Below are 27,640 nucleotides of genomic sequence, written 5' to 3'. Positions count from 1 at the left end.
CCCCGCCCCGGGCCCCGCCCCGCCCCGCCCCGCCCCGCCCCGCCCCCCTCCAGCCCGGCGCCCGCCGTTGCGGCCTGTGGGTCCGAGTCCCGGGCCCGGTGGCTGCGTTCCCGGCGCGGGGCGGCAGTTTCGAGTCCTCGGCCCAGGAGTCCGCGGCCGTCCCGCCGGGCACGGCCGCGGCGGGCGTCGCCGTCCCAGTGCGCGCGCGGCGAATCTGCCGCTACGAATCGGCCGGCGCGGCGGCGGCGGCGGCCTCGCGAGAGTCTGAGCGGCGCGGCGGCGGCGGCGGCGGGCGGCCTGGAGCGCGGGCCGGGCCCCCGGAGCCGCCGGCATGACGGGCCGCGTGTGCCGCGGGTGCGGCGGCACCGACATCGAGCTGGACGCGGCGCGCGGCGATGCCGTGTGCACCGGTTGCGGCTCGGTGCTCGAGGACAACATCATCGTGTCCGAGGTGCAGTTCGTGGAGAACAGCGGCGGCGGCTCGTCGGCCGTGGGGCAGTTCGTGTCCCTGGACGGTGCGTCCCGGTGGGCGGCGGGGGGTCCCGGGGAGCCGGGGGCCTGGGACCAGGGACCGGGGGCGGCGGGGGCCGGGGGCCGGGGGGCGGTGTGCAGGGGGCCGGGGGCGGGGGCTGGCCCCGGGGGCCGGGTCGGGCGGGAGCGGCTCGGTAACGGAGGGCGGCCCGGGCTCCAGTTGTGGTCCGCCCGCAGTTGCCTGGCCCCTCGGGGCCGGTTGTCCGGGGTCGAGGACGTCAGCCTCCCGCACCCCGCGCGGTGGTCGGCTCAGCCCCGCGGCTCCGGGGTAGGGATCTTCGCGCCTCGGGACTCAGTCGCTGCGCCCTGAGGACGGAGCTCCCCGACCCCCGGCGCCCGCGGCTGGTTCTCCAGGGCCCGGAGCCACCCTTGGGGACCCGCTTCCGTCCCTCAGCCCGGGACCCCGGCGACTCGCCCGGGGCGCTGCAAGCAGCGGGGCCCCTTCCAAGGCGAGTCCGAGGCGATCCGGAGAGAGCTGCGGGAACTTGGGGGTGGCTCCTGCCACGGACGCGGGTCACCCAGGACCGGATGGTAGCTGTGTGTTTAACGGGGTAACAAGCCGCCAAACTGACTTTCCAATGTGGCAACACCATTTTGCATTCTCATAAGCTGCTTACCCAGGACTTGGTGCTGCCTGTACCGTTACAGGTGCTTTCCGTGTGTTCCTAGTGTGTTGTGGTGTCTCCTCTCATGCTGATGCTCTCCCCTAGGGCACAGTGATGCTGAACAGCTGTGAATCCCCCTTGCTGAAATGTCTGCTCCGGTAGTTTTGTGCATAGTTTTTATGCAGGTTGTTTTCTTGCTGTTTTTATACAGGGTGAGTTTTGAGCGCTCTTTAAATATTGTAGTTACAAGTCCTTTGCTAGACAGGTTATTTGCAAAAGTTTAAAATTGTGATTAAAAGCTTAAATTAGGTGCGGTCCCCTTTATTGATTTTTTTTTTTTATTGTTGTTTAGTTGCTAAGCTGTGTCCTACTCTCTGGGACCCCATGGACTCCAGCATTCCAGGCTTTCCTGTCCTTCACTATCTCCCGGAATTTGCTCAAACTCATGTCCATTGAGTCGGTGATGCCATCCAACCAGCTCACCCTCTGTCGTCCCGTTCTCCTCCAAATTGTACTTTTTCTGTCATTCTAAGAAACTCCCTAAGCCCGAGACACACTGTTCTTCTAAGTTTTACTTTTTCATATTTTATGTTTAGACTCATGACCATTTTGCGTTTAAGCCTCATATCGGGTGTGGTGTGCGGCTGAGGTTTGCTTTTTGCAGTGGATGTCCGGTTCCCCAGCACTGTGTTGTTTTTCTTTTTGGCCACGCGCCACCTGGCCAGGCACTGAACCTGGGCCTTGGCAGTGAAAGCCCAGAATCCTAACCACCAGGCCACCAGGGAACTCCCTCAGCACCGTTTTTCGAAAGGCTGTTTCTATCCTGTGGCCCCCCTGAGGTCCAGGCGGAAGGGACCTGCTCCCAGGAAGTGGCTGAGTTCTGTCCTGGAGGCAGCTGGGTGAGAGGACCTCGGTCCTAAAACGTGTGCTGCTGCTGGGTCACCTCGTGTGCTCCGTGCTGGGTGGTTTCCACACTCAGACCTGCCTCTGTGATGAGAAGCTCTTCGGTTGAAAGACGTTTAGGCAGCCGCCCGGGTTAGCTGTTTCTTCACCAGCGTCCGAGGTCTGTGTCCATCCACAAGCCCATGCGTGGGCTCAGTGTGGACTTCCCAGGACCTTTCGGGTGCTCTAGAAGCGTTATCCCCACGTCTGAGCTCAGGCCGAGGGGCCACTGGATTTCCCTTCTGTCCTGGAATTGCCCAGCTGGACCTCGTGCGGTCGTCCTCCCTTAAAAGGACTTTCACAGCAGCAACAGAGGCCCCGCACTTTGAATAGTGAGTACAGGCCTAGGAAGGGCTTGGCCGATCCGTGTTGGACGGGCCTGGGAGTGAACTGGAGGAGGGGCAGCGTGCTGCTTTTCTCTGTCTGCTCTCGGGGTGTTGTTGTTTCCGCTGGTCCTCCACGCTCAGAGTGGCTGAGCAGGGCCCCAGTCTCCCCTCCGCCCCTGCGGAGTCGCAAGCGTTGGGTCTTGGACCTTCTGGCCTTTGCAGACCCCAGCCCGAGGCGGTGCCCTGGGTGCAGATACTGGCCATACCCATGCTGTCCACACGGGGGCGCTCTTGGCCCACCTCGGGTGGTGGAAACTGCACCGCCTTCTACTTGATAGCTTTAGCTGGTTGTATCTTGTTTGTTACAGGATCTTGTTATAGAAAATATCAGATGTTTTTAGTGGAGGGAACAGTGTGAAGGGCCTCTGAAGGACTAGCACAGCATGCACTGGTGGTTTTGGCCAGAGGTGGAGCTCAAACTTTCCTCCAGGCTTCAGCGGAGCCCAGCCGGTGGTGAGTGGTCTGAGACTTGCTGAACAAGCACTTTTCACACCTTCCACCACTGCTCTCCATGTGTGTCTGCTGTGACCACGTCCCGGGGCTGGTGTCTGTCCCCACCCCTCCCCTCCCCTGCTGGCCCGGCCCAGGGAGGCTCCTTCCTTGCCAGAACTCAGGCCCTGTGCCTCCTCTGCATGTGGGGGACTGAGGCTATACACAGGCACCTTGGAGAGCACCAGTGGTGTGTGTGTGAGTGTGTGCGAGTGTGAGTGTGTGCGAGTGTGAGTGAGTGTGTGCGAGTGCGCCTGGGGAGAGTGAGTCAGGAGCCAGCTTCCGGAGCAGATGCGGCTGGGCAGCCCCAGGACAGGTGCTGGGGGCATGGGAGAGACGGCGGGGCTGGGGAGGACAGCCTGCTGGAGAGAGGGTCAGGGGAGAGCTGGATGGGAGGGGAGGGGAGGGCGGGGCGGACTTCAGGCCTTGCCGGCCATTGAACACTCACCCAAACCACTTCCACACTGCTCCGGCGGTATCTCTGTGTGGCCCGTGCTGGTCGCCGGGTCTGTCCGGGCAGGCAGGCCGGGGGAGGTGGCTGGGAGGGAGGCCCCCGAGTCCGTGCTCCTGGAACCCGGGGCTTCAGCGGGTTTAGACTGCTTCCCTGTCTGTCCTCTAATGCAGAATTCTTGTAACAGTTTTATTTAAGACACAGACTCATTTCAGTTAAAACGGTGATATTTTTTCCCTTCTTCTGAAATAAAAGTTGGGCAGCACTGGGACACCGCACGCAGGTCTCAGTGTGGTGTTCCTGGGCAGGTGGCTGCTGTGGTGGCTCCTGTGTCCAAAAGATCACAGATGCCACAGCCAGAGATAAGCCGAAGGCCAGCTTGTTCTCCTGCTGTCTGCATTTGTGGCCGCCCAGGGATGACCCAGGCGAGCCTCACGGCCCCAGGACTTGGGCCATGCGTTTTCCTGGGGGCCTCCTCTCAGATCTCAGAGATCTGGCTCTTCCGCTTCCTGACACATGAGCCTCCACGTGGTCCTCCCGCAGGCCCCGTGGCTGACTGTGCGGTCCTGCCCCCTGACTTGAGCGTCTAGTGCTGTGGCCTGTGCTTTGTGACAGGCATGCTGGACTCCGGTCGGGCAGCTCCTCCCGCCCCACTGCTGTGCTCTGGCGTCCAGGCCCTCCCTTTGGCGTGGGGCTCATTTGATGATCACGCTTCAGGGCTGGGGCTTGTTAAGTCTAGTGAACCTTCGGATGTCCACCTGGCTGTCTCCAGAGGAGGCTATCAGGGCAGAAGTCCAGCCCTGAAGCCCTGTGGAGCAGAGTATCTGAGACTTCCTGGGGTGGCTTGGAGTTGGTGGGAGATTCAAGGCGGAGTGCTCTTGAGTGCAGCCGCGGCTACGCTCTGGGAGCAGGGTCCTTAGATTACTGCTGCGGGTGGGTGGGTGGGCACGCACAGGTGCCTCTTGCAGACCTCCAGCCCCACGGACAAGGCTCCCCTCCAGGAGCCCGCAGCCCCCTCCCCCCGAGATGGCTGTGGTAACATGAGAGGGGCCGGCCCAGGGCTGCAGGGCCAAGTGAGGGGCCAGACCTGCGCTGCAGCCTGGGGAGGCGGGCGCTGTGTGACGGTCTCCTCTGGGCTCCAGGGCAGGGCAGAGGAGGCGGTAGGGTGGGGGTCACTCACTGCAGACTCCTGGTCTGCGTGCTGACCCCTCTGAGTTCTTGCTCTGGAAACACCAGAGGCAACGAAAAACTGTTGCCACGGATCTCTGCTGGGCTTTGGCTCACCCGTCTGATCTGTGTTTCTAGGTGCTGGCAAAGCCCCAACGCTGGGCGGCGGCTTCCACGTGAGCCTGGGAAAGGAGTCGCGAGCACAGACCCTGCAGAACGGTATTTCCCTGCGGGGGCTGCAGGGGCGGGTGGGCTCCCAGGCAGGATGGGGTGCGGGGCAGAGGGCGAGCGTGGCGGCCCGCAGCGACCAGCACGCCTGCCGGGAGGAACTGTTCGAGGCGGCCCCACCCCAGCCGTTGGGCCCCTGCTGGGCACCCTGGGCTTGCTGCAGTCATTGTGGGGCTGCTCCATGCGCCCTCGGGACCCAGTGGGCCCGCGCCTTCTGAAGCCAGTCCGTCTCAGTGAGCACAGAAATGACGTGGGGACAGCAGTTTGACCTGCAGTGTGACCACTTTCGTTGTGTTTTGTGAGAGTGCCAGCCCACAACAGATGGGAGAAGTGTCTGTTCTAAGCTTGGCCTGTTTTTAATTGGGTTATTTGTCTTCTTATTAAGTGGTAAAAGTTCTTTATGTGCTCCATACATAAGTCTTTCATCAGTTCTATGATTTGCAAAAAGCGTTCACCCATTCTGTGGGTTGACGGCGAACTGTGAAGCACAGAGGGTTTAATTTTGAAGATGTGCGGTCTGTTCACTCCTCTGTCGCCTGTGCGTTTGTGTCGTTAGTAAGAAAGATTGCCTGATTCCGTCCAAGTAGCAGAGGTTTATAAAGTGGTGTTTCCGTCCGAGTTTTGTGGTCTTAGTTCTCAGGCTGAGGTTTCGGGCACCTTGAGTTCGTGTTTGCGTCTGGTGTTCAGGTAAGTGCCCACCTGCACTCTTCTGCACGTGGGTACCCATTTTCCCAGCACCACTGCTGAGGAGGCTACTCCTCCGTGGCGCCCTTGTCGGGAGGCGGCGACCGGCAGGGGTTTGGGCTCTCGCCTCCGCCCTGCAGGCTCATGTCAGCGTTTTGCTGGTTGCATCTTAGTAGCACGTTCTGAAGTCAGGAAGTTTGACTCCTCCCCGTTTGTTCTTCATTTTTAACACTGTTTTGTTGCCTGTTCTGAGTCCCTTGAATTTACAGACAAGTTTTAGGTTGCATTTGTCAGTTTCTGCAAAGAGCCCACTGAGAACTGGACAGAGACCAGTGGGCTCTGCTGATGAGTCTGGGGACGGGGAGCAGTGGGCTCTGAAGATGAGTCTGGGGACGGGGACCAGTGGGGTCTGAAGATGAGTCTGGGGACGGGGAGCAGTGGCCTCTGTTGATGAGTCTGGGGACGGGGACCAGTGGGCTCTGTCAGTGAGTCTGGGGACGGGGACCAGTGGCCTCTGTCAGTGAGTCTGGGGACGGGGACCAGTGGCCTCTGTCAGTGAGTCTGGGGACGGGGACCAGTGGCGTCTGAAGATGAGTCTGGGGACAGGGATGGTGCTCTTTTAATAAGGCGGAGTCTCCTCACCCCTGGTGCAGAGTGCCTTTGCATTGGTTTAGGTCTTCCTTAACTTGTTCAAACAATTTTTGTGGTTTTCAAAGTATAAATTTTTCATCTTTGCTAATTTATTTTAAATATTTCATCCTTTTGATGCTATTATAAATGAAATTGCTTTCTTTATTTCATTTTTTGATTGTTTGTTGCCAGTGTATAGAATATGATAGATATTTGTGTATTGATCTTGTATCCTGCAACCCTTGAAAATCCCATTTAATAGTTTTTTAATGGATTTCTGAGAATCTTCTATATATGAGATCATGTCATCTGAAAATCGATGTAGCCTTGCTTTACTGTCTAGTCTAGGCACCGGTTAAATTTCTTCCCTGACAGTGCTGTCTAGAACCTCCAGCACCACACTGTGTCCAGGTGTCTGGTTGCTGATTTGAGAGGATGCACCATGCTCTCACAGCCGGGCACGATGTTGGCTGTTGTCTCTCAGGCAGGGCACCCTGCTGGGGCGCCTCAGGCCTCTGTGAGCACCCTTTCAGGGACGTGCTGGCACCCGAGTGCCTCCCAACGGGACGTGTTGCCAGGCTTCGCAGCCCTCACCGGCATGCCGGGTGAGGTGGAGCATCCTTCCTTGCAGCCTGGTCTCCTTGTCCGTGGCTCTCAAGGACCCGCCTGGCTGCCCACTGCTGCTGTGAATGGCGGCGGCCAGCACACCCTCAGCCAGCTGCTCCCCAGTCCAGCAGGGCTTGACAACTGTGCTGTTGACTACTGAGAGGGCAGGTGGTGGGCTTCTAATTATGACTCACATCAGAATGTGTTAGGTTTCTCCGGTGAGCTTTTCCCTCTGACCCCATGGATTGTTAGTGTTGTTGGGTCTTTTCTTATAGCCAGCTTGATTCTTCTGTGTTTAGAGACAATATTCTGCAGGATTTCGGTCTTCTGAATGCTTTGACTTCATGGCCCAACATCTGTCTGGTCAGTTACAGTCAGTTTGGACACGTGAAAAGAACGTGTCTCTGCAGGGGCTGCGGTGCGTGTGCACACCACTGGGGCCAGGCTTCCCCCAGGGCTCACTGCTCCTGGCTCTGCCTGTCTGCCTGTCGCTGCAGGAGTGTATTAAAGTCTCCATGGTGGCTGTGGGTTTGCCCCTTTCTACCCATGGTTTTGTTGGTCTTTTACTTTGCCTGCGTAGACTATGTGTATACAAATTTAGGGCACGCACATTTTTTTATTTATGTAGGCCACATCGCGCGGCTTAAAGGGTCTCAGTCCTCTGACCAGGGATTGAACCCGGCCCTGGTGTCGGAGGACTTCCCAGGCGGTGCTAGTGAAGAACCCACCTGCCGATTCAGGAGATGCGAGACACGGGCCCGAGCTCTGGGTCGGGAAGATCCCCTGGAGGAGGGCATGGCGACCCACTCCAGTATCCTTGCCTGGGGGATGGCATGGACAGAGGAGCCTGGCGGGCTGCAGTCCGTGGGGCGACACAGCGTTGGACTGAGTTAGCACGCACGGTGTTGGGAGCCTGCAGTCCTGTGTCTTTAGGGGGCTCCCTGGTGCTTCCAGAGCAGAGTTCTTCTGCGGGTGGCCCGCGCCTGCGCCGGGGCAGCGCTCGGGCCTCCTCCCAGCCCCGCCGCTGTCCTCTAGGTGGTACTGTCCTGTAATCTTTCTTCTTCTCTGCGCCCACCTTTAAGATCGTCTGCATGTGAAGAACTTTATTCCCGGTAGAGAATGGATCTATTTCCAAAAGCCCAAAACAGGTTGTCCCTCGGACCCAAATCAGTTGTAAAGAGTAGCGTTCGTGCAGACGTATTCATGGAAGTGTGATGTAAGCCAGCGACACAGAGAGAAATGCCCCATCCGACTTTAAACACGGCTTCGTTTATGAAGTCAAAGCGGAGCTTTCGGGCTGCTGGGAACGGGGTCAGCACAGTCTGAGGCTGCGCAAGCCTGCTTGGTGGTCGCCCTCGCCCCTTCCCCAGGGCTCCTGCCCAGGTCAGTGCCCAGCACCCGGGGAGGGGCGGGCTCTGCCTCCGCCCGGCCGGTCCCCCTCTGTCGTCAGCATCCTGTCCCTGCTGGACGGGGCTGTGGGGGCCGAGGGTGGCCGTGAGCTCCAGCCCCGACTCTGCTGCTCTTGTCCAGACTGGCTTCTCCCCGGCGGCCCCTCAGCGCGCCCGCCATGTGCCGGCCTTGCCTGTCCCCAGAGACTTCCTGTGCTTTTTCCTTTGTCCTGGTGAGTTCATGCTGATTGTATGTCCTTGCTGTCATCTTCTGTCGCTTTTGGAGGAGAGATACAGGCAGATTCTGTGTGTCTCCCGGACCTTCTCTAAGAAACATAGATGAGTCGGGGCCGCGTGTGTGACTGCAGGCCTGCGCACCGATCGGGTGATGAGTCGGGGCCGAGTGGTGTGTAACTGCAGGCCTGCGCACCGATCGGGTGATGAGTCGGGGCCGAGTGGTGTGTAACTGCAGGCCTGCGCACCGATCGGGTGATGAGTCGGGGCCGAGTGGTGTGTAACTGCAGGCCTGCACACCGATCGGGTGATGAGTCGGGGCCGCGTGTGTGACTGCAGGCCTGCGCACCGATCGGGTGATGAGTCGGGGCCGAGTGGTGTGTGACTGCAGGCCTGCGCACCGATCGGGTGATGAGTCGGGGCCGCGTGGTGTGTAACTGCAGGCCTGCGCACCGATCGGGGTGATGAGTCGGGGCCGCGTGTGTGACTGCAGGCCTGCGCACCGATCGGGTGATGAGTCGGGGCCGAGTGGTGTGTAACTGCAGGCCTGCACACCGATCGGGTGATGAGTCGGGGCCGAGTGGTGTGTAACTGCAGGCCTGCACACCGATCGGGTGATGAGTCGGGGCCGCGTGTGTGACTGCAGGCCTGCGCACCGATCGGGTGATGAGTCGGGGCCGCGTGGTGTGTAACTGCAGGCCTGCGCACCGATCGGGGTGATGAGTCGGGGCCGCGTGTGTGACTGCAGGCCTGCGCACCGATCGGGTGATGAGTCGGGGCCGAGTGGTGTGTAACTGCAGGCCTGCGCACCGATCGGGTGATGAGTCGGGGCCGAGTGGTGTGTGACTGCAGGCCTGCGCACCGATCGGGGTGATGAGTCAGGGCCGCGTGTGTGACTGCAGGCCTGCGCACCGATCGGGTGATGAGTCGGGGCCGCGTGGTGTGTAACTGCAGGCCTGCGCACCGATCGGGGTGATGAGTCAGGGCCGCGTGTGTGACTGCAGGCCTGCGCACCGATCGGGTGATGAGTCGGGGCCGAGTGTGTGACTGCAGGCCTGCACACCGATCGGGTGATGAGTCGGGGCCGAGTGGTGTGTGACTGCAGGCCTGCGCACCGATCGGGTGATGAGTCGGGGCCGAGTGTGTAACTGCAGGCCTGCACACCGATCGGGTGATGAGTCGGGGCCGAGTGGTGTGTGACTGCAGGCCTGCGCACCGATCGGGTGATGAGTCGGGGCCGCGTGGTGTGTAACTGCAGGCCTGCGCACCGACCAGGGTGATGAGTCGGGCCGCATGTGTGACTGCAGGCCTGCGCACCGATCGGGGTGATGAGTCGGGGCCGCGTGTGTGACTGCAGGCCTGCGCACCGATCGGGGTGATGAGTCGGGGCCGCGTGTGTGACTGCAGGCCTGCGCACCGACCGGGGTGATGAGTCGGGCCGCATGTGTGACTGCAGGCCTGCGCACCGATCGGGTGATGAGTCGGGGCCGCGTGTGTGACTGCAGGCCTGCGCACCGATCGGGGTGATGAGTCGGGGCCGCGTGTGTGACTGCAGGCCTGCGCACCGATCGGGGTGATGAGTCGGGGCCGCGTGTGTGACTGCAGGCCTGCGCACCAATCGGGTGATGAGTCGGGGCCGCGTGTGTGACTGCAGGCCTGCGCACCGATCGGGTGATGAGTTGGGGCCGCGTGTGTGACTGCAGGCCTGCGCACCGATCGGGTGGAGCGCGCTGCGTGCACCGCAGGGAGCTTCCTGCTGTCGGTTAGCTTTACTCTTATTTCATGCTGTGTGTTCATCTGTTTAAACAGCGTTTACGGCTGTTTGCTGACTTAATCGTGCGTCTCTTTCTCGGTCTGTTGGGCACCTCCTCCGGGCCCAGGTCTTTCCCCCACGGTCCCCTCGTGGCTGGTTACCCCCTTCTCTCCGCCGCAGCTGCTCTGTCCTCCCATGGGGGTGTCCTGCACTCGCTTCCTGCCACCTGCCTCCAGCCTAGTGGGTTGGGTTGGAATCTGTGGATTTACCTTCAGTTGTTACTATTTATGTTCAGTTTCGTGTGCCTTTCTTAGAAAACGAGAGAGAAGTGGAGGAGAAACAGGCTGTCTGCGTTGTGGTCCAGCTCCCTCGGGGCCCAGCCTCCCGCCTCCGCCCCGGAGGCCGGTGCCCCAGGCCCCTCTCGTGGGCTCGCCTCTGGCTTCGCTGGAAAGGTGCGGCTCAGCGGGAGAGAAGCCCTGCACCCCCGCCTTCCCTCCGGGAGCCTGGCAGGGCTGGGGTGGGTGCCCACGGAGGGTGGGCCAAGGTGTGCTCGCGGCCAGCACGGGGATGCAGTCCCGTCTGAGTCACCATCTCACTGTTTCTTAACTTGGACCTTTGGGTTTTCTCTCTCTCCTTGGAATTCTCAAATGCCTCTAGGCTGGAGCTTTTGTTACTGACCTGATGAACCCTTTCACGTGGGAGACATTTCTCAGGGGAAGTTTTACTGTGTTCTTTCTGTTTGTCTGTTTTTCTTGGCATAAAGTATGTAAAACGCATGACTGTACCAACCTGGAGGACGCCGGGTCAGCGCGGGTGACCTAAGGTCTGAGCACACAGCATGGGCCAGCGTGTTTCTTGGGCCCCAGAAGGCTCCCTCCTGTCGATCAGTTTCCCTGGTTTTTCTGCTCAGACAGTTGGCATCGCACAGCGTCCTTCGTGTGTGTCTCAGAGGTCTGTCTGCTCGCAGGGTTTCATCTGTGAATGTGCCGCGTCCTCTTCCTGCCACGGACACTTGGCGGTCCTTGCGGCTGCCGTGTATGTTCCGGTGGGCTCGTCTCTCGGGACGGCGCTGCAGGTGGGGTCCTGGAGCATACGGCGTGCGTGTTGGTCTGCAGTGGACGTGTCGGCCCCTGCACTTACTGGTCTTCCTGGGTGGCGCACAGCACTCAGGGACCTTGCTGTGCTCTCCCTGGTGAGCAGTGAGATTGGCTGCTTTTGCTTGGTCCTCTCTGAGCTGCCTGTTGCATCTTTTGTACACGTTTTTTTTTTTTTTTTTTTGACTGAGTTATCGTTTTCTTACTGATTTGTAAACTTCATTATAAATTTGGAATTCAAGTCTCCTGATGCATATACGTATTTTGAGTCTTTCTCCCAGTAGATGGCTTTTCACTTTCTTAATGTCTTCTGATGAACAGAAATTTCTTAATTTTAACAGAGTCCCAATACATCCATCTTTATAGTTAGGGGTTTTTGTGACCTAAGATCTTAATTCTTGGGACTTCCCTGATGGCCCAACGGCTAAGTCTCCAGGCTCCCAGTGCAGGGGACCTGGGTTTGATCCTTCGTCACAGAACTAAGATCCCACGTGCTGCTACTAAGATTGGATGCAGCCAAATAAAAAATGATAAAATTTTAAAAGACCTTAATTCTTGTCTATCCTAGGGTCTGAAGATACTCTTCTGTGTTTTCACTTAGGAGCTTTATTGTCGTACATTTTGCATTTAAGTTTGTGATCTGCCTCAAATCAATTTTTTATATGTGGTATGAAGCAGAGGTTGAGGTTTGCGTTTTTCCATTTTATTATTTCTTTGTTGGAGTGTAGTCGATTTAAGTGTTTTGCCAATCTCTGCTCTATAGCATGTGATTCAACATATTCTGTTCTGTAGGTTGCTTTTTTTTTTATGGTTTCCTTTGCTGTGCAAAAGCTTTTAACTTTGATTAGGTCCCATCTGTGTATTTTTATTTCTATTGCCTTGGGAGACTGACCTAAGAGAACATTGGTAAGATTGTGGTTTTTTGCAGGACGTGAGGATGTGTTCTGACGTCATTGATTGACATGTGAGTGTCCAGCTTTCCCAGCACCACTTGCAGAAGAGACTGTCTTTTTCGCATTTTATATTCTTGCCTCCTTACTTGAAGACTAAGTGCCCATGAGTGTGTGGGTTTATTTCTGGGCCCTCCGTTCTGTCCTGTTGATCTGTGCGTCCGTTTTTGCGGCAGCACCACCCCGTTTCGGTTACTGTAGCTTCGTCATATTGTCTGAAGTCTGGTGAGAGAGTCACGCCTCCCGCACTGCCCCCCCGCCACGCCTCGGGATTGGGTCTTTTATGATTCCTTATAAAATTTCGTATTATTTGTTCTAGTTCTGTGAAAAATGTCATGGGTATTTTCATAGAGATTGCATTGAATCTGCGGATTGCTTTAGATGTTGCCATTTTAACAATATTCTTCCAATCCAGAAGCATATCTTCCCATTTCTTTGAATCGTCTTTAATTTGCTTTATTAATGGTTTATAATTCCGAACATGTAAGTCTTTCACCCCCTTAGCCAGGTTTATTCACAGGTATATGTATTTGGTGCTATTTTAAAAGATATTGGTATTTTTTACATTCCCTTTCTGATATTTCATTGTTAGTGTAAAGAAATGCAACTGATATTTGAATGTTAATATTGTATCCTGCTACTTTACTAAATTCATTTAGATCTAGTAGCTTTTGTGTGGAGCCCTTAGGGTTTTCTGTTAGAATATTTGTATCATGTCATCTGCATATAGTGAGTTTTACCTTTTACCTTCCAATTTGAATACTTTTACTTCTTTTTCTTGTCTGATTGCTGTGGCTAAAACTTAAATACTATGATGATAGACGTGGTGGGAGTGGGCATCCTTGTCTTGTTCGAGATTTTAGTAGGAAGGCTCTTAGCTTTTCACCACTGAGTATTATATAGGCTGTGGGTTTTCATAAATGGCCTTTATTATGTTGGGATATGTTCCCGCTGTTCCCCCTTTGGTAACAATTTTTTATCGTGAATGAATATTGACTTTTGTCAAATGCTTTTTCTGCATCTACTGAGATAATCATGTGGTTTTGACTTTTCTTTTGTTAATGTGGTTTATTGCATCAATGGGTCTGCAGGCGTTGAGCCATCCTCATGAAGCTGGGATGGACCCTACTCGATTGTGCTGTGTGATCTCTTATCTGTGTGGTTGAATTTGGTTTGCTAATACTTTGTTGAGAATTTTTGCATCTGTGTTCACAGAGGCCAGCCTGTGGTTTTCTTGTTTGGTGTCAGGGTGACGCCGGCTGCACAGAACGTCCCTGGGAGTGTTCCCCACTCTTCAGTCTTTGGATGAGTTTGAGACAAGTCAGTATAGTGAGTTCTTTTTTGTATGTTTGGTAGAATTCACCTGTGCAGCCATCTGGTCCTGGACTCGTGTTTGTAGGGAGGGTTTGTTTGTTTGTTTTACAGATTTTGTTTCACTTCCCTTGATGGAGTCTGTTCACATCGTCTGTTTCTTGATTCAGTTTTGGCGGGCTGTGTGTTTCTGGACAGGGGCTCCTCTCCTCGGCTGCCGGCTCTGCCGGTGTCCGCTTGCGTGTGGCGCGCTCCCGCTCCCTGGGCTTCTGCGGTGTCAGGTGAGGGTGCTCCTGTTTCATTCCTTATTTCATCTGTCCGGCTTCTCTTTTCCTCTTGGTGAGCCCAGCCGATGGTTTGCCAGTTTTGTTTACTCTTTGAAACCAAGAATCATCTCCTGGTTTTATTGATTTTGTTTTTTCTATTTTTTAAAAATGACTATTTTATTTATTTCCTTTCTTCTTCCTTCAGGTTTTATTGTTCTTTTTCTGTTTTAGGTAGTAAGATAGGTTGTTTACTCGGGATTTTTCTTGTTTTTTAATGAAGGCCTCCATCCCTATGAACTTGCCTCTTAGAGTTGCTTTCGCTGCATCCCATAGATTTTGTGTTCGATCCCTGGATCAGGAAGATCCCCTGGAGAACAAAATGGCAACCCACTCCGGTATTCTTACCCGGGAAATCCCATGGACATAGGAGCTCGGCAGGCTGCTGGCCGTGAGGTCACAGAGAGTCCGGCGCGACTCCTCAACGAGCAGATTTTGCGGTCTGTGCGTCTCACGGCGTTTGCAGCCGTTCAGTCTCCGTGTGGTTCGTTCTCTCGTTTCTTTTCTTGTGATTGAGTCCCAGTTCCATGCCATTGTGCTCAGAGAAGATGCTGGAAACAGTCTCCACACCCTACGTTTGTAGAGGTTGGCTTTGTGCCCTAGTACGCGGTTAGTCCGGGAGAATGTTCTTTGCGTGCTTGAAAAGAATGTGTATTGTGGTGTTTTCTTTCGGATGCAACATCAGGAACATACCAAGCCTCACTGTTGCGTGGTATCACTCGGGGTCTCTGTTGCTTTACTGATTCATATCAAGCCTCACTGTTGCGTGGTATCGCTCGGGGTCTCTGTTACTTTACTGATTCATACCAAGGCTCACTGTTGCGTGGTATCACTCGGGGTCTCTGTTGCTTCACTGCTTCTCTGGAGGGTCCGTCCACTGGTGTCAGTGGAGTGTTAAAGTCTACTACTATTGTGTTCCCCTCAGTTGCTCCTTAACATCTGTTCAGTTAAGTCAATCAGTCATGTCTGACTCTGCGACCCCATGGACTGCAGCATGCCAGGCCTCCCTGTCCATCACCAGCTCCGGGAGTTTACTCAAACTCATGTCCATTGAGTCGGTGATTCTGTCTAACCATCCCATCTTACCCTTTGCCGCCCCCTTCTCCTCCTGCCCTCAGTCTTTCCCAGCATTGGGGTCTTTTCCAGTGAGTCAGCTCTTTGCATCAAGTGCCCACAGTACTGGAGCTTCAGCTTCAGCATCAGTCCTTCCAATGAATATTCAGGACTGCTGTCCTTTAGGATTGACTGGTTTAATTACTCTCTTTGCAGTCCAAGGGACTGTCAAGAATCTCCTCTAGAACCACAATTTGAAAGCGTCAATTCTTTGGTGCTTAGTCTTCTTTATGGCCCAACTCTTACTTCTGCACATGACTACTGGAAAAGCCACAGCTTTAACTATACAGATCTCTGTCAGCAAAGCGATATGGTACCTCTGCCTTTTAATACGTTGCCCACGTTTGCCATAGCTTTCCTTCCGAGGAGCAGGTGTCGTAATTCCATGGGCACAGTCGCCGTCCACGGCGATTTTGGAGCCCAAGAAAATAAACCTGTCACCGTTCCACGTCCTCAGCTTCTGTTTGCCGTGAAGTGATGGGACTGGATGCCATGATCTTAGTTTTTCGAATACTGAGTTTTAAGCCAGCTTTTTCACTTTCTTCTTTCACTTTCATAAAGAGGCTCTTTAGTTCTGCTTCACTTTTTGCCATTTAGAGTGGTATCATCTGCATATCTGAGGTTGTTAATATTTCTCCTGGCAATCTTGATTCCAGTTTGTGAGTCATCCAGCCTGGCATTTCCCATGATGTGCTCTGCATATAAGATAAATAAGCAGGGTGACAATATGCAGCCTTGTCACACTCCTTTCTCACTTTTGAACTAGTCCCTTGTTCAGTGTCTGGCTCTAACTGTTGCTTCTTGACTTGCATACAGGCTTCTCAGGAGGCAGGTCAGGCGGTCTGGTGTTCCCATCTCGTGAAGAATTTTCCACAGTGTGTTGTGATCCACACAAAGGCTCTAGCATAGTCAGTGAAGCAGAAGCAGATGTTTTTCTGGAAGCCCCTTGCTGCTTCTGTGACCCAGCAGATGTTGGCGGTTTGACCTCTGGCTCCTCTGCCTTTTCTAAACCCGACTTGCGTGTCCGCGTGGCTCCAGCCTCCGGAACCTGCCAGGCAGCGCCGTCCCTGTCCTGCCGGTTCCGTCCGGTTGTATTTGGTATGATCTGAATCTATGGTATTAAGTCCATACTGTTGTCAATCTTCAAGTAAACCAGCCAGCTCTCTCATCAGCAAAGCAGGTATACTCGGGAGCGGCAGAGGACGCGCTGTGGCCGGCTGGCCGTGGGCGGGTCCTGCAGGCAGCAGAGAGGCGCCTCACCGGGCAGACAGGAGGAGGAGGTTGGGCGCTTTGGGGGCCTTTGAGGACAGCGAGGGTTGTGTGGCGGCTGCTTCCCCTTGGCCGGGCTCCCTTCCTCGTGCAGCCAGTGCCTTCTTGCCCGGGGTGTAAAGTGAGTGTGTGTGAGGCGTGTGCGGGAGAGCGCCCCTGCGGATCTCTGCCTCATCCCCCGCGGCTCCCCTGCTCATTTGCACGCTTGGTGGGACTGTTAGCTCTTTCTGTGGTGTCGTCTGTCCTAATCACAGGCCCTCTTCATCTGGGTGATCCTTCGTGCCTGGACGTCTGCCTGTCTGGCCAGCTGCGTGCCTCCCTCTGGGGCCTGCCCCCTGGAAGCCGCCCTTCTCCTCTGGGGGCGGCCCTTCCTCCAGCTCCTAGCTCTCTTTTTAAATCTTCACCTGTGCCCACTCTGTGGTTTGGTTATTTCTGAGTTTTTACAAAATGTTCAGTGACCACATTTTTAACTTTTCAAGGACTGTCTTTGATCGCAGCCTGTCCCTACTCTCCTGTGTGCTGGCGTCTTTCCAGTACTTTGAGATTATCATGGACCTGGGACGCTCTCCTCTCTGAGCAGTCTGCCTGTGGAGCCTGGTGCTTCTTCCTCTCTCTCCACATTGGCGTTTTCTACACAGGGTGGGTGACTGTCCGTTGCTGGCCCATGTTTATATGAATGTGGGTCTTAAACTGACCTGTTCACGCCTGTAGCCCACCCAGGGCGCCCATTGGCTTCTTGGTGCCCCTGGTTCTGATCACAGGCGTGGTTTCTCGTGTGTTGCCACATGGGATGGGTGTGACGTGCTTGTGCACCCTGACTTGGGTGCTGCACAGGCCCGGCTGGCACTGCGAAGGTCCTCCGGGTGAGTGGAGGCTTCTGGGCCGAGCCCTGTAGCATCAGGGCTCCACTTCTTAAGCCGCCAGGTCAGACCCTCCCGCCGCGTGCCCCCGGGGCGCTGGCCGGTCCTCGCGCTGTGTCCACGTTTGTGCTCTCTGCCGTCTCCATGCTTCTGGGAGGATGCTGCTTGGGTGCCGTCTTGAAGGGAGACGCAGGACTTAGTTTCACAAAATGTCAAAAGTTTGAAGACATCGATGTGCTAGTGAGTTGACTTTTTGCATTCCTGTATTATTCTTAGGAGAGTAAGCTGAGGTTGGTTAATTGGGAGTCTGTTTTGCGTGTTTGCATTTACTGATACCTTTGTGCTTTTAAAGGTTGCACACACGCCTGTGTCGTGTGATTTGTTCAGAATGCCGATTGTGCTTGCCCGATGTGCGTGAATTAAAAACTCAACTTGGGGGGCTGGGAGTAACTTCTCATGGCTACAGGGCTTCTTTTTTGGGTGATGGAATGTACCAAAGCGGTAATGGTCGAACAACTTTTGTGAATGTACTAACCACTCCGTGGGACAACTTAAGTGGGTGAAGTTTACAGTATGTGAGCTATAGAGCAAGGAAGACGTGATAAGGTGACTTGCTGCTATAATTTCAAGCCCCCCACCCAACTTCTGGGGGACCCTGGCCCGTGGTATGTGGGGCTAAGCTGGGTCCCGGGCTCTGTGAGCACCCTCTGGAAAGGACCTTCCTCTCCGTGTTAGCGGAGCCCCCGTGAACACCAAGGAGCTGGGTGGCGCGAGCCTCCGGCCTGAAGGTCTCTCATCAACCACTCTGTCTGCCCCGAGGCTGGCTGGGCTGCGGGGCAGACTGTGCCTATACACCTGACATCCTGGCGCACGCGCTGTGATGGGCAGCAGCGACCCGCCCTCCTCTCTCTGCAGATGGTCAGGATGTTGGCTGTGCCCTGGCCTCGGCTCTGGGACCGTGACCATGATCCTGCCTCAGTTCAGCCTGACCAGAGGCCTCGGAGCTGCGTGGCTCCGGGCAGGCTGTGTTGGAGGTCGAGGGGGCAGGGCCACAAGGGCTAGGGCACTCACGGGACATGCCAACTGCTGGGTACCAGCCCTCATGCCTGTTCCCCTGGGCGCTAGCTCGCTGGGTACCTCCCTTTGGCCAGGGGTCAATCTGAGCCCACAGTCCTTGGCACAGGGGCAGCGGCATTGGCTCCTAGCTCTTTGTGGGGGAAGCACAGGCCACTGGCGCAGTGTAGAGTGGTTTTTGCTAGAGGAGAGAGGGCCCGGGGGCGGGAGGACGCTGGGCGGGCTGCATGTGCCCCAGCCCCTGGCTCCTGTGAGGCTCGCCGGTTGCACAGGCCATGTCTGCCTCCCCCTCGGTGCTCCTGTGGCTCCCAGGAGGGCCGTGCTCCGGGCAGAGGTGTGCGTGCAGACTTGGTCCTTGACCGGCCTGTGCACACCAGCCTGCGAGGAGGCTGATGTGGAGCCCGTGGGGAAGGCTGGGTGGGCGCGGGCGGCGGCCTGGGCGCTCAGGCACGGGAGGGGCCTTTGTGGTGGAGCACGTGGACTCGGGGCCCACGGTCAGTGTTCAGCGCCAGGCGGCCGGCTTACCCGCAGCCCTTCCCAGACTCACTGAGCGAGGGGCCTTGGGAAGGGCTCTGCTCCCGGGCTGACCTGACCCACTCCACCCTGGGGGAGGGTGCCTCGGGGCACGTGGCGCTGCAGGGAACTCGCACTCCGCGCCCACACGTGTGGTTTTACTGGAACCCCTGTGAAAACGGGATGTTTTGCAGAGCGTGAAAGGAAACGGGTAGACCTCGACTCTTCTGCCTTAGGTTGCCGAGGCAGTCACCGACGCTGACAGTGTTAACGAGCCGCCGGCTCGCCTGTTGGGATCCGCGGTAACGTGTCGTGTTGTGTCCTAGGGAGGCGTCAGATCCACCACCTGGGGAACCAGCTGCAGCTGAACCAGCACTGCCTGGACACCGCGTTCAACTTCTTCAAGATGGCCGTGAGCAAGCACCTGACCCGGGGCCGGAGGACGGCGCACGTGGTGGCCGCCTGCCTCTACCTGGTGTGCCGCACAGAGGGCACCCCGCGTATCCTTCGCTGCCCGGCCTCCCGGCGCCTGCTGGGCCTCCCTCTGCTCGTGGGCTCCCCCGTGCTCAGTGCCTGTGTTTGCTGGGACGCCTCGGGAGGAACCGGCTGGAGGGTTAGGTGAGGCGCACAGGCTGAGGGGTGGGGCCGCTGGGTGCCTCGGCCCACCGCCCCGAGGGCCCTGCAGCGTCTCCCTGCACGGGCCGGCTCGTGGCTTCTCGGAGGGGACGCTGTGCGGCCTCCCTGTGCCTGGATGGCAGGCTCGTCGTGGGCGCGGGCCTGCCCGTCACGTCTCCGTGAGGACGTCCTCTGGGGCTGGGTGCCCGTGTGCTCCCGTGTCTCGTGTCTCCTTTCCTGTCCCGCTGGGCCCCTCGCCTCTCCCGCGTGGATCGTACTGCTGGCCCCGTGTCCTCCCACGGCTTCTGAGAGCGGGTGCCGTGAGCATCTGACCGCTTGCGGTCTTTCTTCTGCGTGTTGGGGACAGCCTGGCAGGATTCCGGGGGGCACGTTGGCCTCCTCTCTGCTCGCCTGCTGCCCCGCTGACCTGTCTTCTGGTCTCTTCTTTCCTGTTGTCCACTTACTTACCTTTTTCTCTGGGAGAGTTTATCTCTCAGCCGGGCCTCCGCCTCTGCTTTCCTGGTGGGAGCTGGGGCAGCGGTGTGTCCCGGGGCCCTTCCTGGGGTGCGGCTCCCCGAGTCGCCTGTGGGAGCTGTGGCCTCTCTGCCCCTCCTCGCAGAGGAGCCTTCCCTGCGGGTAGGTGGCCTGGCTGCGGCCCGGCCCTGAGCCGGGAATGCGCGCGGGGCCCTGGACACTGCATGGGGGGGCGACCCTCAGGATCAGAGCCTCTCCTTAGAATGTCTTTGAATCTTGGGGGTTTGTCACTTCAGCATCAAAGAACCCTTGTTGCATGAAAGGATGAAGCTCTGCGCCCAGAGGCCCACGAGGTGGCGCAGTGGAGCTCTGGCCGAGGTCACCAGCACAGTCGGCCCGACCCGCCCCCTGAGCGCGCCCCGCCCTCCGCCCCGGTGGGGGCGGAGCAGGCGCCACGGCTGGAGGAGCGGCAATCCCGGTCCCGGTCCCCGGGTTGTGGGGGTCGGGGAGCGCGAGCACCCCAGCCGCCCGCCTCCTGCCCAGTACCCTGGCCCAGGAGCGGAGCCTGGCGGCCCGCAGAGGATGGACCAGAGGCCCCTGCACCTGGGAGCGCTGCCGGGCGGAGGGGCCGCGCTGAGCCCGGTGGGAGGGGCCGCGCTGAACCCAAACCGTGCAGACGGGCCAACCAGAGGCTGAGAGCTGAGCGCGGCTGCCAGGGCCGGGGATGCTGACCGAGGTTGGGGAGGGGTGATGGTTTGCAGCTCTGTAAATAGACTGAGAGCCTTGCACATGTGCATTTTTGGCCCTACACTTGGCCTTGAAGAGCTGTTAGCACGGTGGACTGCACTGTGTGGGGCAGCGCTTCAGCCCCTCTGCCGGCCCTTGGTCCCCTCGGGAGGGCCGTTTTGGGGGCCGCCGGAGGGCACAGGTGTGGCCGGCCCCCTGAGCTTCCCTGTGGCTGGCACTCCGGGCCCCATCCTCCGGCCGGTGTCCTGGCGCCCTGGACAGGCCTTGGCTCCCTGCCCCTGCGGCCCCCCGCCCTGCAGCCGCCTGCTCTGCCCTGCCTGGCACGGCCGCCTTGTCTTGCAGGCGAATTCCAAGCCCCTAGAACGTATTCGAAGGCTTCCCTCTCCTCTCCTCGCCCCAGACTGCCCTCCACGCTCCCCTCACTCCCTCTCTCTGACCTGCTTTCTAGACCATCTGTCCTTGGGTGGGCATGTTTGGCAGAAACTTCAGGCTCTAAGGGGCTTCGCTGGTAGCTTAGCTGGTAAAGAATCCGCCTGCAATGCAGGAGACCCCAGTTTGATTCCTGAGTCAGGACGATCCCCTGGAGACGGGATAGGCTGCCCACTCCAGTGTTCTGGCCTGGAGAATGCCGTGTTACGGTGTCGTCCGTGGGGTCGCAAAGAGTCAGACGTGACTGGGCGACTTTCACTCGCTCTCCCGTCCAGGCTGTGAGCAGACACCACGTCCCCGGCCCAGGTGACCCAGCCACTGTCTCCCGCAGCTGCATGTCCGACGCTAGTGCGGCTTTTGTGACGCACGTCCACAGGAGGTGTGTAGTCCTTGGTGTTTACTGGGCTCCAGCTGAGCGGCCAGCAGGCCTGTGTGTGAGCAGGTGAGCCCAGTGCCCTCAGTCCCGAGGCTGCTGACCCTGTCCCCCCACCTTGGCCTTTAGACCTTCTCCCCCAGGCTTCCGACCCTGGGTCTTGCTCAGGGGGCTTCCAATCTGCAGACCTGGGGTGGGGTTCTTCCACGCTGAGCCTCTGCCCTCCCCAGGCTCCCTGGGATCCTCTGTCTCGGAGGACAGTCCCGTGAAGACCCGGTTCTCCCCAGCCCACCACTGCCTGCTTCCCTCTGCCGGCCCCCCACCCCTCAACCACTTGCCTCCCCAAGGACAACCAGAGAATTTAAAAGATTTTAAATAACTTGAGTTTTAGGGCAGCAGCAAAACTGAGAGGAGAGTGTGTAGACTTGCCAAGCCCCTGTCACACACGTGCACCGCCTCCCCGGTGTGGACGGCCCCCACCGAGTCGGTCGTTTGCCCCCAGTGCTGAGCCCATCGTGACACCTCACTGCCCCGCAGGCTGCGTGGTCTCCGCCGGCGCTCATGTCCTGTGGATTCGGCAGACACACAGTGGCTTGTGTGTCTCATCCTGGCGTCACACAGAGAGAGGGCGGTCAAGACAAGGCCACAGTGGCTGGCGAGCATTTGTCAGGAGGCGCTCGGCATGCGGAGCTGCAGGTTGAGCTGAGAGGAGGGCACAGCCCCGTGCTCGCCGCCCCAGGGCCTTGGCACTCAGACCTGCCGCTCAGCGTGTCCTGCCTGCCCACGTCCAATGATGCCGAGTGGGGCCGCTCCCTGGGGTCCAGCAGGCACGCCCTGGGCTGTGTCAGCTGGAAAAAAGCCTCCCATCCTGCTGCTTTCTGCCTCCTGGCAGCGTCTTTTTCAGTTCCCGAGCAGGGACTGACCCTGGGCCGTGGCAGTGACCGCGTGGAGTCCTGACCGCTGAGCTCGCAGGGAGCTCCCTGGGCTTCATCTTTTGTAAACAGACCTCTCGATTCCAATGACGTACCATCTGTCCATCCTCTCCTTGATGAATGGTTTGTGTTCCATTGAAGAGAGCTTTGTCCCAGTCCTGGAAGTACTCCCTTCTGGAAGCTCTTGGTTTTGCATTTCCTGCTGGAGTTGAGGACCTCTGGTCCCATGTTTGCTGTGAGGAGAGGGTCAGAGTTTGCTGCTTCCCCGGGCGTCCAGTCAGAGTGCCATCTGCTGTAGGCCGGCCCTCCCCGCATACAGTGCTGGCACCATTTCCAGCTCATGTGGGGTCTGTCGCTGACCTCTCGGACCCCTTGTGTGGGTCTGTTGGTGCCAAGACTTTCCATGGCAGGTTTATGACCCGTCTCAGAACCTGCAGTGTGAGACCTTGAAGCCCAGCTGCTGTCCTGCCTTGGAGGCATCTGGCTGTGCACGGTGGTTTCTCTGTACACGTTTTTGAATCAAATCGTACATTTCTGTGGGGAAAAAAGAAAAGAAAACAACTTCTGGGATTCCGATTGGGGTTTGTGAATCAACTTGGGTGGCGCTGACATTCACGGACGACAGCGACTCTTCCAGTGAACGCCCCTCGTCTCCTGCGGGCGTTCTCTGCTCTGTCATTCTTGAGGAGGAGGCCTTAACCTTTGTTCGTTAGAGTTATTTCTCGGTATTTGTGTGTTGAGCTAAGGTAAACACTATCTTTTGCTCCCGGTGTACAGAAGTATAGCGGTATGTTGAAAATACAGAATTCAGTGACGAATCTTGGCGTTGAACTTGGGGAGCGTGCTCAGCTGTGTCTGCCGCTGCCGCGGTCCCCGCCGGTCACTCAGCTGTCTGAGGCCCGCCTCGGTGCCCCGTGGTGTAAGGCGTGAGGGGCATCCCCGCCTCCGGAGCCGTTTCCAGCGCTTTGCTGCAGACGCCTGCTCTGGGCTTCCTGTCGATGGCTTTATCAGATGCCAGGCTGGGCGTCTCCTTTTTCCTGGTCACCGAGAGCTCTTATTGTGAAGGGCGCTGGCTCGTCTATGTATTCATTGGTGTGCGCATCACGTGCCGTAATCTTTCCCCTCAATCTGCACTGAGGTGAAGTACACTGATTTTTACTTTTCGGCCGTGCTTCGCAGCGTTCGGGATCTTAGCTCCCTCGCAGCTTTGCTCGGTTGTGCTTTGCAAGGCCTTTGTCCGGTTGTTACTTCCGAGACCAGAGCACCGGAGCCGGGTCACCCTTGAAGCCCCGTTTCCCTCCGTCTGTGGCCTTGTGGTGGCGGCTCCTCTGTCGCATCTCGGTTTGTGATTTTGCCGTTTTTCTTCTTTGATCTATGTTGCTAGGGGCTCGCCAGTTTTCTTAGTCTTTCTCTTGGTAACGGCTTTGTTGAGATGCAGTCCACACGGTGAGTTGTGTGAGTCGGTGGTATTCGGTCACACTCACGCAGCATGCAGCCGTCACCACATCAGTGCTAGACCGCCGCCGTGCCTCCGACAGCACTCGGGCCTCGGCAAGCAGCAGCCTGCTTCCTGTTGCTCTCCGTTTGCCTGTCGACTTTCACGCAAGTGGGACCCTGTGAGCCGCCCTGGAGCTCTGCGTTTAGCTCGAGAGGCACTGCCGGCCTGCTTTCCGGTGCTGGACTGTGTTGCGCCCGCACCAGCCGTGCAGGACGGCTCAGTTCCTCTGCAGCCTCACCAGTGCGCTCTCAGTCTTCGCAAAAGAACCACACTTTGGCTTTGTTTATCTGTACGGTACGTTTATTTTTTATTTCATTGATTTCTGCTTATTACTTCTTTCCTTCTAATTTCTTTAGATTTAATTTGCTGTTTTCCAGCTTCCTTAGGTTCTTAATTTTCATTTTTCTGCTTTTCCTACTGTAAGCATTTGAGACTATAAGCTTCTCTCTGGGCAGTTAGGTGGCATCGCACTATTCTGATGTGTTTTGTGGCCAGTTCACAGTGTTTTCTGATTCCCGTCTTCATTTCTTTAAGGAGACATTGAGTCGTATTTACGAGTGTGCCACCTGCTTTGGAACCAGTTGCGGGTTCTGGAGCTCTCTGTGTCATCGCTGTCTCGTGTGGTTCCCGTGTGGCCAGACGGCAGGCACTGACGCGTCGCCTTTCCCCGGGCCTGGGACCTGACTTCCGGCTCAGCGTGCCATCTGTTTTGGTGGCCGTGCCACGGGCACTTCAAAGGAACGGACGGGTGTCTGCAGCTGTTGGGCGGAGCGGTATGTGAACGTCCGTGCGGTCAGGCTGGTTAGCTGCGCTCAGATCAGCCTCGCTGGTGCTTCTGTCCCCTTGTTCTGAAGGAAGAGTTTGAAACTCCTGCTGCCGATGAGGACTGACACGCTTTTCCTTTTATCTCGTTGGGTCCGCGTGGTATTCTGATGCTGTGTTTTAGAGGGTACAGATTCAGGGTCCTGTGTCTTCCTGGTGGGAGTGACGCCGGCTGCTGTGAAGCGTGGGTCCCTGTCTCCACGCTTCCCCTTAGGCGCTCCTGTGTCGGCGTTGGTGCAGCAAGACCCCTTTCCTGTGCTGAGGACGCACACAGTCTGTCTTTTTCCATATTTTAACATTCGGTCCTCGCTGTGTCTAAGGCCTGTCGGTTACAAGCAGCATGTGACTGCCTGTACTGAAGTGGACTCAGGCCCCCTGCCTGCGCGCGGTAAAGCCCCCCACAGCCAGGGGAAGGAAGGGCAGCGGGCGGGCTTCGCGGCCTCCTGTCGGTGGTGATGGGTATCGTCCCGTATCACTGAGCTTCTGTCTTTGTTTCAGTTTGAGTCTGATGTACTTAGATGTGGTTTCTTTGGTACTTGACTAGCTCCTGGAATTTGAGACTTTTGTCTGTTTGGGGAGGATCTTGGGAGGTATCTTTTTAAGCACGGTTTCTCCCCCTTCTTACCCTGTTCCCTTTCAGGACTCCGGGGGTTGTGGTTCAGTCGCTCTTTGTGACCCCATGGAGTATGGAAGGCCAGGCTTCCCTGTCCTTCCCTGTCTCCCAGAGTTTGCTCAAACTCATGTCCATTGAGTCGGTGATGCCATCCAACCATCTCATCCTCTGTTGCCCCCTTCTCCTCCTGCCCTCAATCTTTCCCAGCATCAGGGTCTTTTCCAGTGAGTCGTCTCTTCGCATCAGGTGGCAAACGCATTGCAGCTTCAGTATCAATATCAGTCCTTCCAATGAACATTCAGGACTGATTTCCTCTAGGACTGACTGGTGTGAACTCTTTGCAGTCCAAGAGACTCTCAAGAATCTTCTCCAGCCCCACAGTTTGAAAGCAGCAATTCTTCGCTCAGCTTTCTGTGTAGTCCAACTCTCACATCCATACATGACTACTGGAAAAACTGTAGCTTTGACTGTACAGACCTTGTTGGCAAACCAACGTCTCTGCTTTTTAGTATGCTGTCTAGGTTTTGTCGTAGCTTCTCTTCCAAGGAGCAAGGACTCCAGTTCCATGCACGTTAGACCCTCTCCTCGCGCCTCGGGCTGCGCTTTGTTTTCCATGCTTTCTCTCTCTTTCCTCTCCCTGAATGTTGTCCCGCGCGTACCTTGAGTTCGTCCATCCTTTCTTTCGCTGTGTGTCACTGGATGTTAGACCAGTCTGTTAACTTCCTAACTTCAGGGATTGTTTCTCATTAGATTCTTTTATTAGATTCCAGTTCTTTGGTAAGGTCTTCCATCTCTGGAGTTACACGAAAGTCTTTAATAGTGACTCCAACAGGGGAATCACTGAGGGATCTGCTTCTGTTGTCTGAGTTTTCTTCTGGTTTTGGAGCTCTGCTTCTGTCTGTTATCACACTTATGTGTGCGTTAGTTGCTGAGTACTGTCTGACTCTTTGTGACCCCATGGACTGTAGCCCACCAGGCTCCTCTGTCCATGGAATCCTCCAGGCAAGAATACTGGAGTGGGTAGCCATTCCCTTCTCCTGGGGATCTTCCCAACCCAGGGATCAAATGCAGGTCTCCTGCATTGCAGGTGGATTCTGTACCGTCTGAGTCACCAGGGAAAAAGTTTTTATAGAGTTGCTGGATATAGTATTTGAAAACTTGTGGCAGCTGTGGGTATTTCTCGCCCAGAAGGGCTGTCGTTTGCTCTGGCAGGCAGAGAGCCAGGGCCGCCTGTCTGGGCCTCACTGTGTGTCTCCGGGTGCTTGGTGCAGGACCTGGGCAGGACCCGCTGGGGCCATCGCAGGGGTCTCTGCCCGCTTTTGCCCCTGGGAGCTGACTGCTGCTGGCCGTGGCATGGAGCCTGTGCACCCTCGTGCCCATGCGGAGCAGGAGCTGACCAGGCTTGGGGGAGCTGTGTGCGTGGCGTTGGGCCCACTGCTTAACAGTTGGGCCCCTCAAGGCTGGCTGCCTTGGAATTCCTGGTGAGACTGTGTGAGCTCCAGGATGTGGCCTGGGCCTTGGCCTCCTGCCCTCGGGGCGACCGGAGCCGGAGCCGCCAGCAGGCCCTGGCCTTTCCAGGTTTCTAGGCTCGTGCCCTTGGGTGCCCTTGGGTGCGGCTCCTGGTTGCTTCCCTGTGCTTTCCAAGAGCTGCTTGCGCTTTGTCTGGCTTTTAAGCCTGCTCTTCACAGCACGGCCACTCTCCTGTTTCATTGTGGCTGGAAGTGAAGTTGCCAAAGCAGACTGCTGCTTCCCACTCCCCCACTGCCAGCTGGTGTCTGGGCGCCGTTGGCCCTTGCTGCACTCTCCCGAATGACTTCTGGACTTCCAGTAGGGCCGGGCGTCACCGCCAGGTAGAACTGGTACGGCAGGATGCCAGGGTGCGGTGTCCGGCGGCCTCTGTCCTTGGCAGGGCGTGGCTGTGAGCTGCTGCTGTCAACAGAGCTGAGCGCTGGCTTGTGAGTGACTGCCCGCCGGTGCCAGCCGCCTGAGGTTGGGCTCACCGAGCAGGGAGCCCCGTGGTGGCAGAGGCGGGCAGAGGGGGCCGGGTGGGCACCGGACAGTCACCCTTTGATGGCGTTGCTGCTCAAGGGCCGCAAATGCCGTTTCGTTTTAACTTGATTAAAGGTTGAATCCCAATTTCCTTTTTAAAATACACACATTCCCCCCCCCATCATTTTATTATGAAAACTCTCAAACACATGGGAAGTTGAGACGGTTGATGATACAGTGGGAAGCCCCGACCCCACCTCGCACACACGCCGCGCGCACCCCGCCTGCGCTCCCCGCTCCCGCCCGCTGGTCTCGGCCTGTCTTCTTGGCATTTTTCAAAGTAAGGTGCAGACATCCGCCTGCTGTCCCCAAGCCCTTCAGCAGGCGGGTTATTACCTGACTAGATCCCAGTGTTTGTTTATGGTTCTTCTTTCCTTTTAAGGCAAAACTGGCATGAAATGAAACGCACAAGCCTTGGTCGTGCCCTCGGATGCGTTCTGATGAGCACTCGGGTCTGTGTGACCAGCTCCTCCTCCAGGGAGCAGGG

At 57.0% G+C, this 27,640-nt stretch overlaps 1 protein-coding gene across 4 annotated transcripts in view; it reads left to right on the top strand.

The window, feature by feature from the left end:
• Positions 1-294: 294 nt before the first annotated feature.
• The window catches only part of BRF1 (BRF1, RNA polymerase III transcription initiation factor subunit), a 53,178-nt gene continuing 25,832 nt past the window's right edge, over positions 295-27,640 (top strand). Inside the window, exons 1-4 of one of the 4 annotated variants that reach the window (XM_027521913.1) lie at positions 295-515; positions 4,710-4,841; positions 7,130-7,141; positions 18,939-19,076. In XM_027521913.1, coding sequence (XP_027377714.1) covers positions 332-515; positions 4,710-4,841; positions 7,130-7,141; positions 18,939-19,076 — 466 coding nt within the window. In that variant the 5' untranslated portion in view covers positions 295-331. Of the gene's footprint in view, positions 516-2,304; positions 2,411-2,772; positions 2,918-4,709; positions 4,842-7,129; positions 7,142-18,927; positions 19,102-27,640 lie in introns of those variants that run through there. The other 3 variants (XM_027521908.1, XM_027521907.1, XM_027521909.1) reach the window with 3 other exon arrangements.

This window comes from Bos indicus x Bos taurus, chromosome 21, assembly GCF_003369695.1.
Source record: "Bos indicus x Bos taurus breed Angus x Brahman F1 hybrid chromosome 21, Bos_hybrid_MaternalHap_v2.0, whole genome shotgun sequence".
Lineage (NCBI taxonomy): Eukaryota > Metazoa > Chordata > Mammalia > Artiodactyla > Bovidae > Bos > Bos indicus x Bos taurus.
Note: the sequence above shows the minus strand (reverse complement) of the source record. Positions and strands in the feature narration are given on the sequence as shown.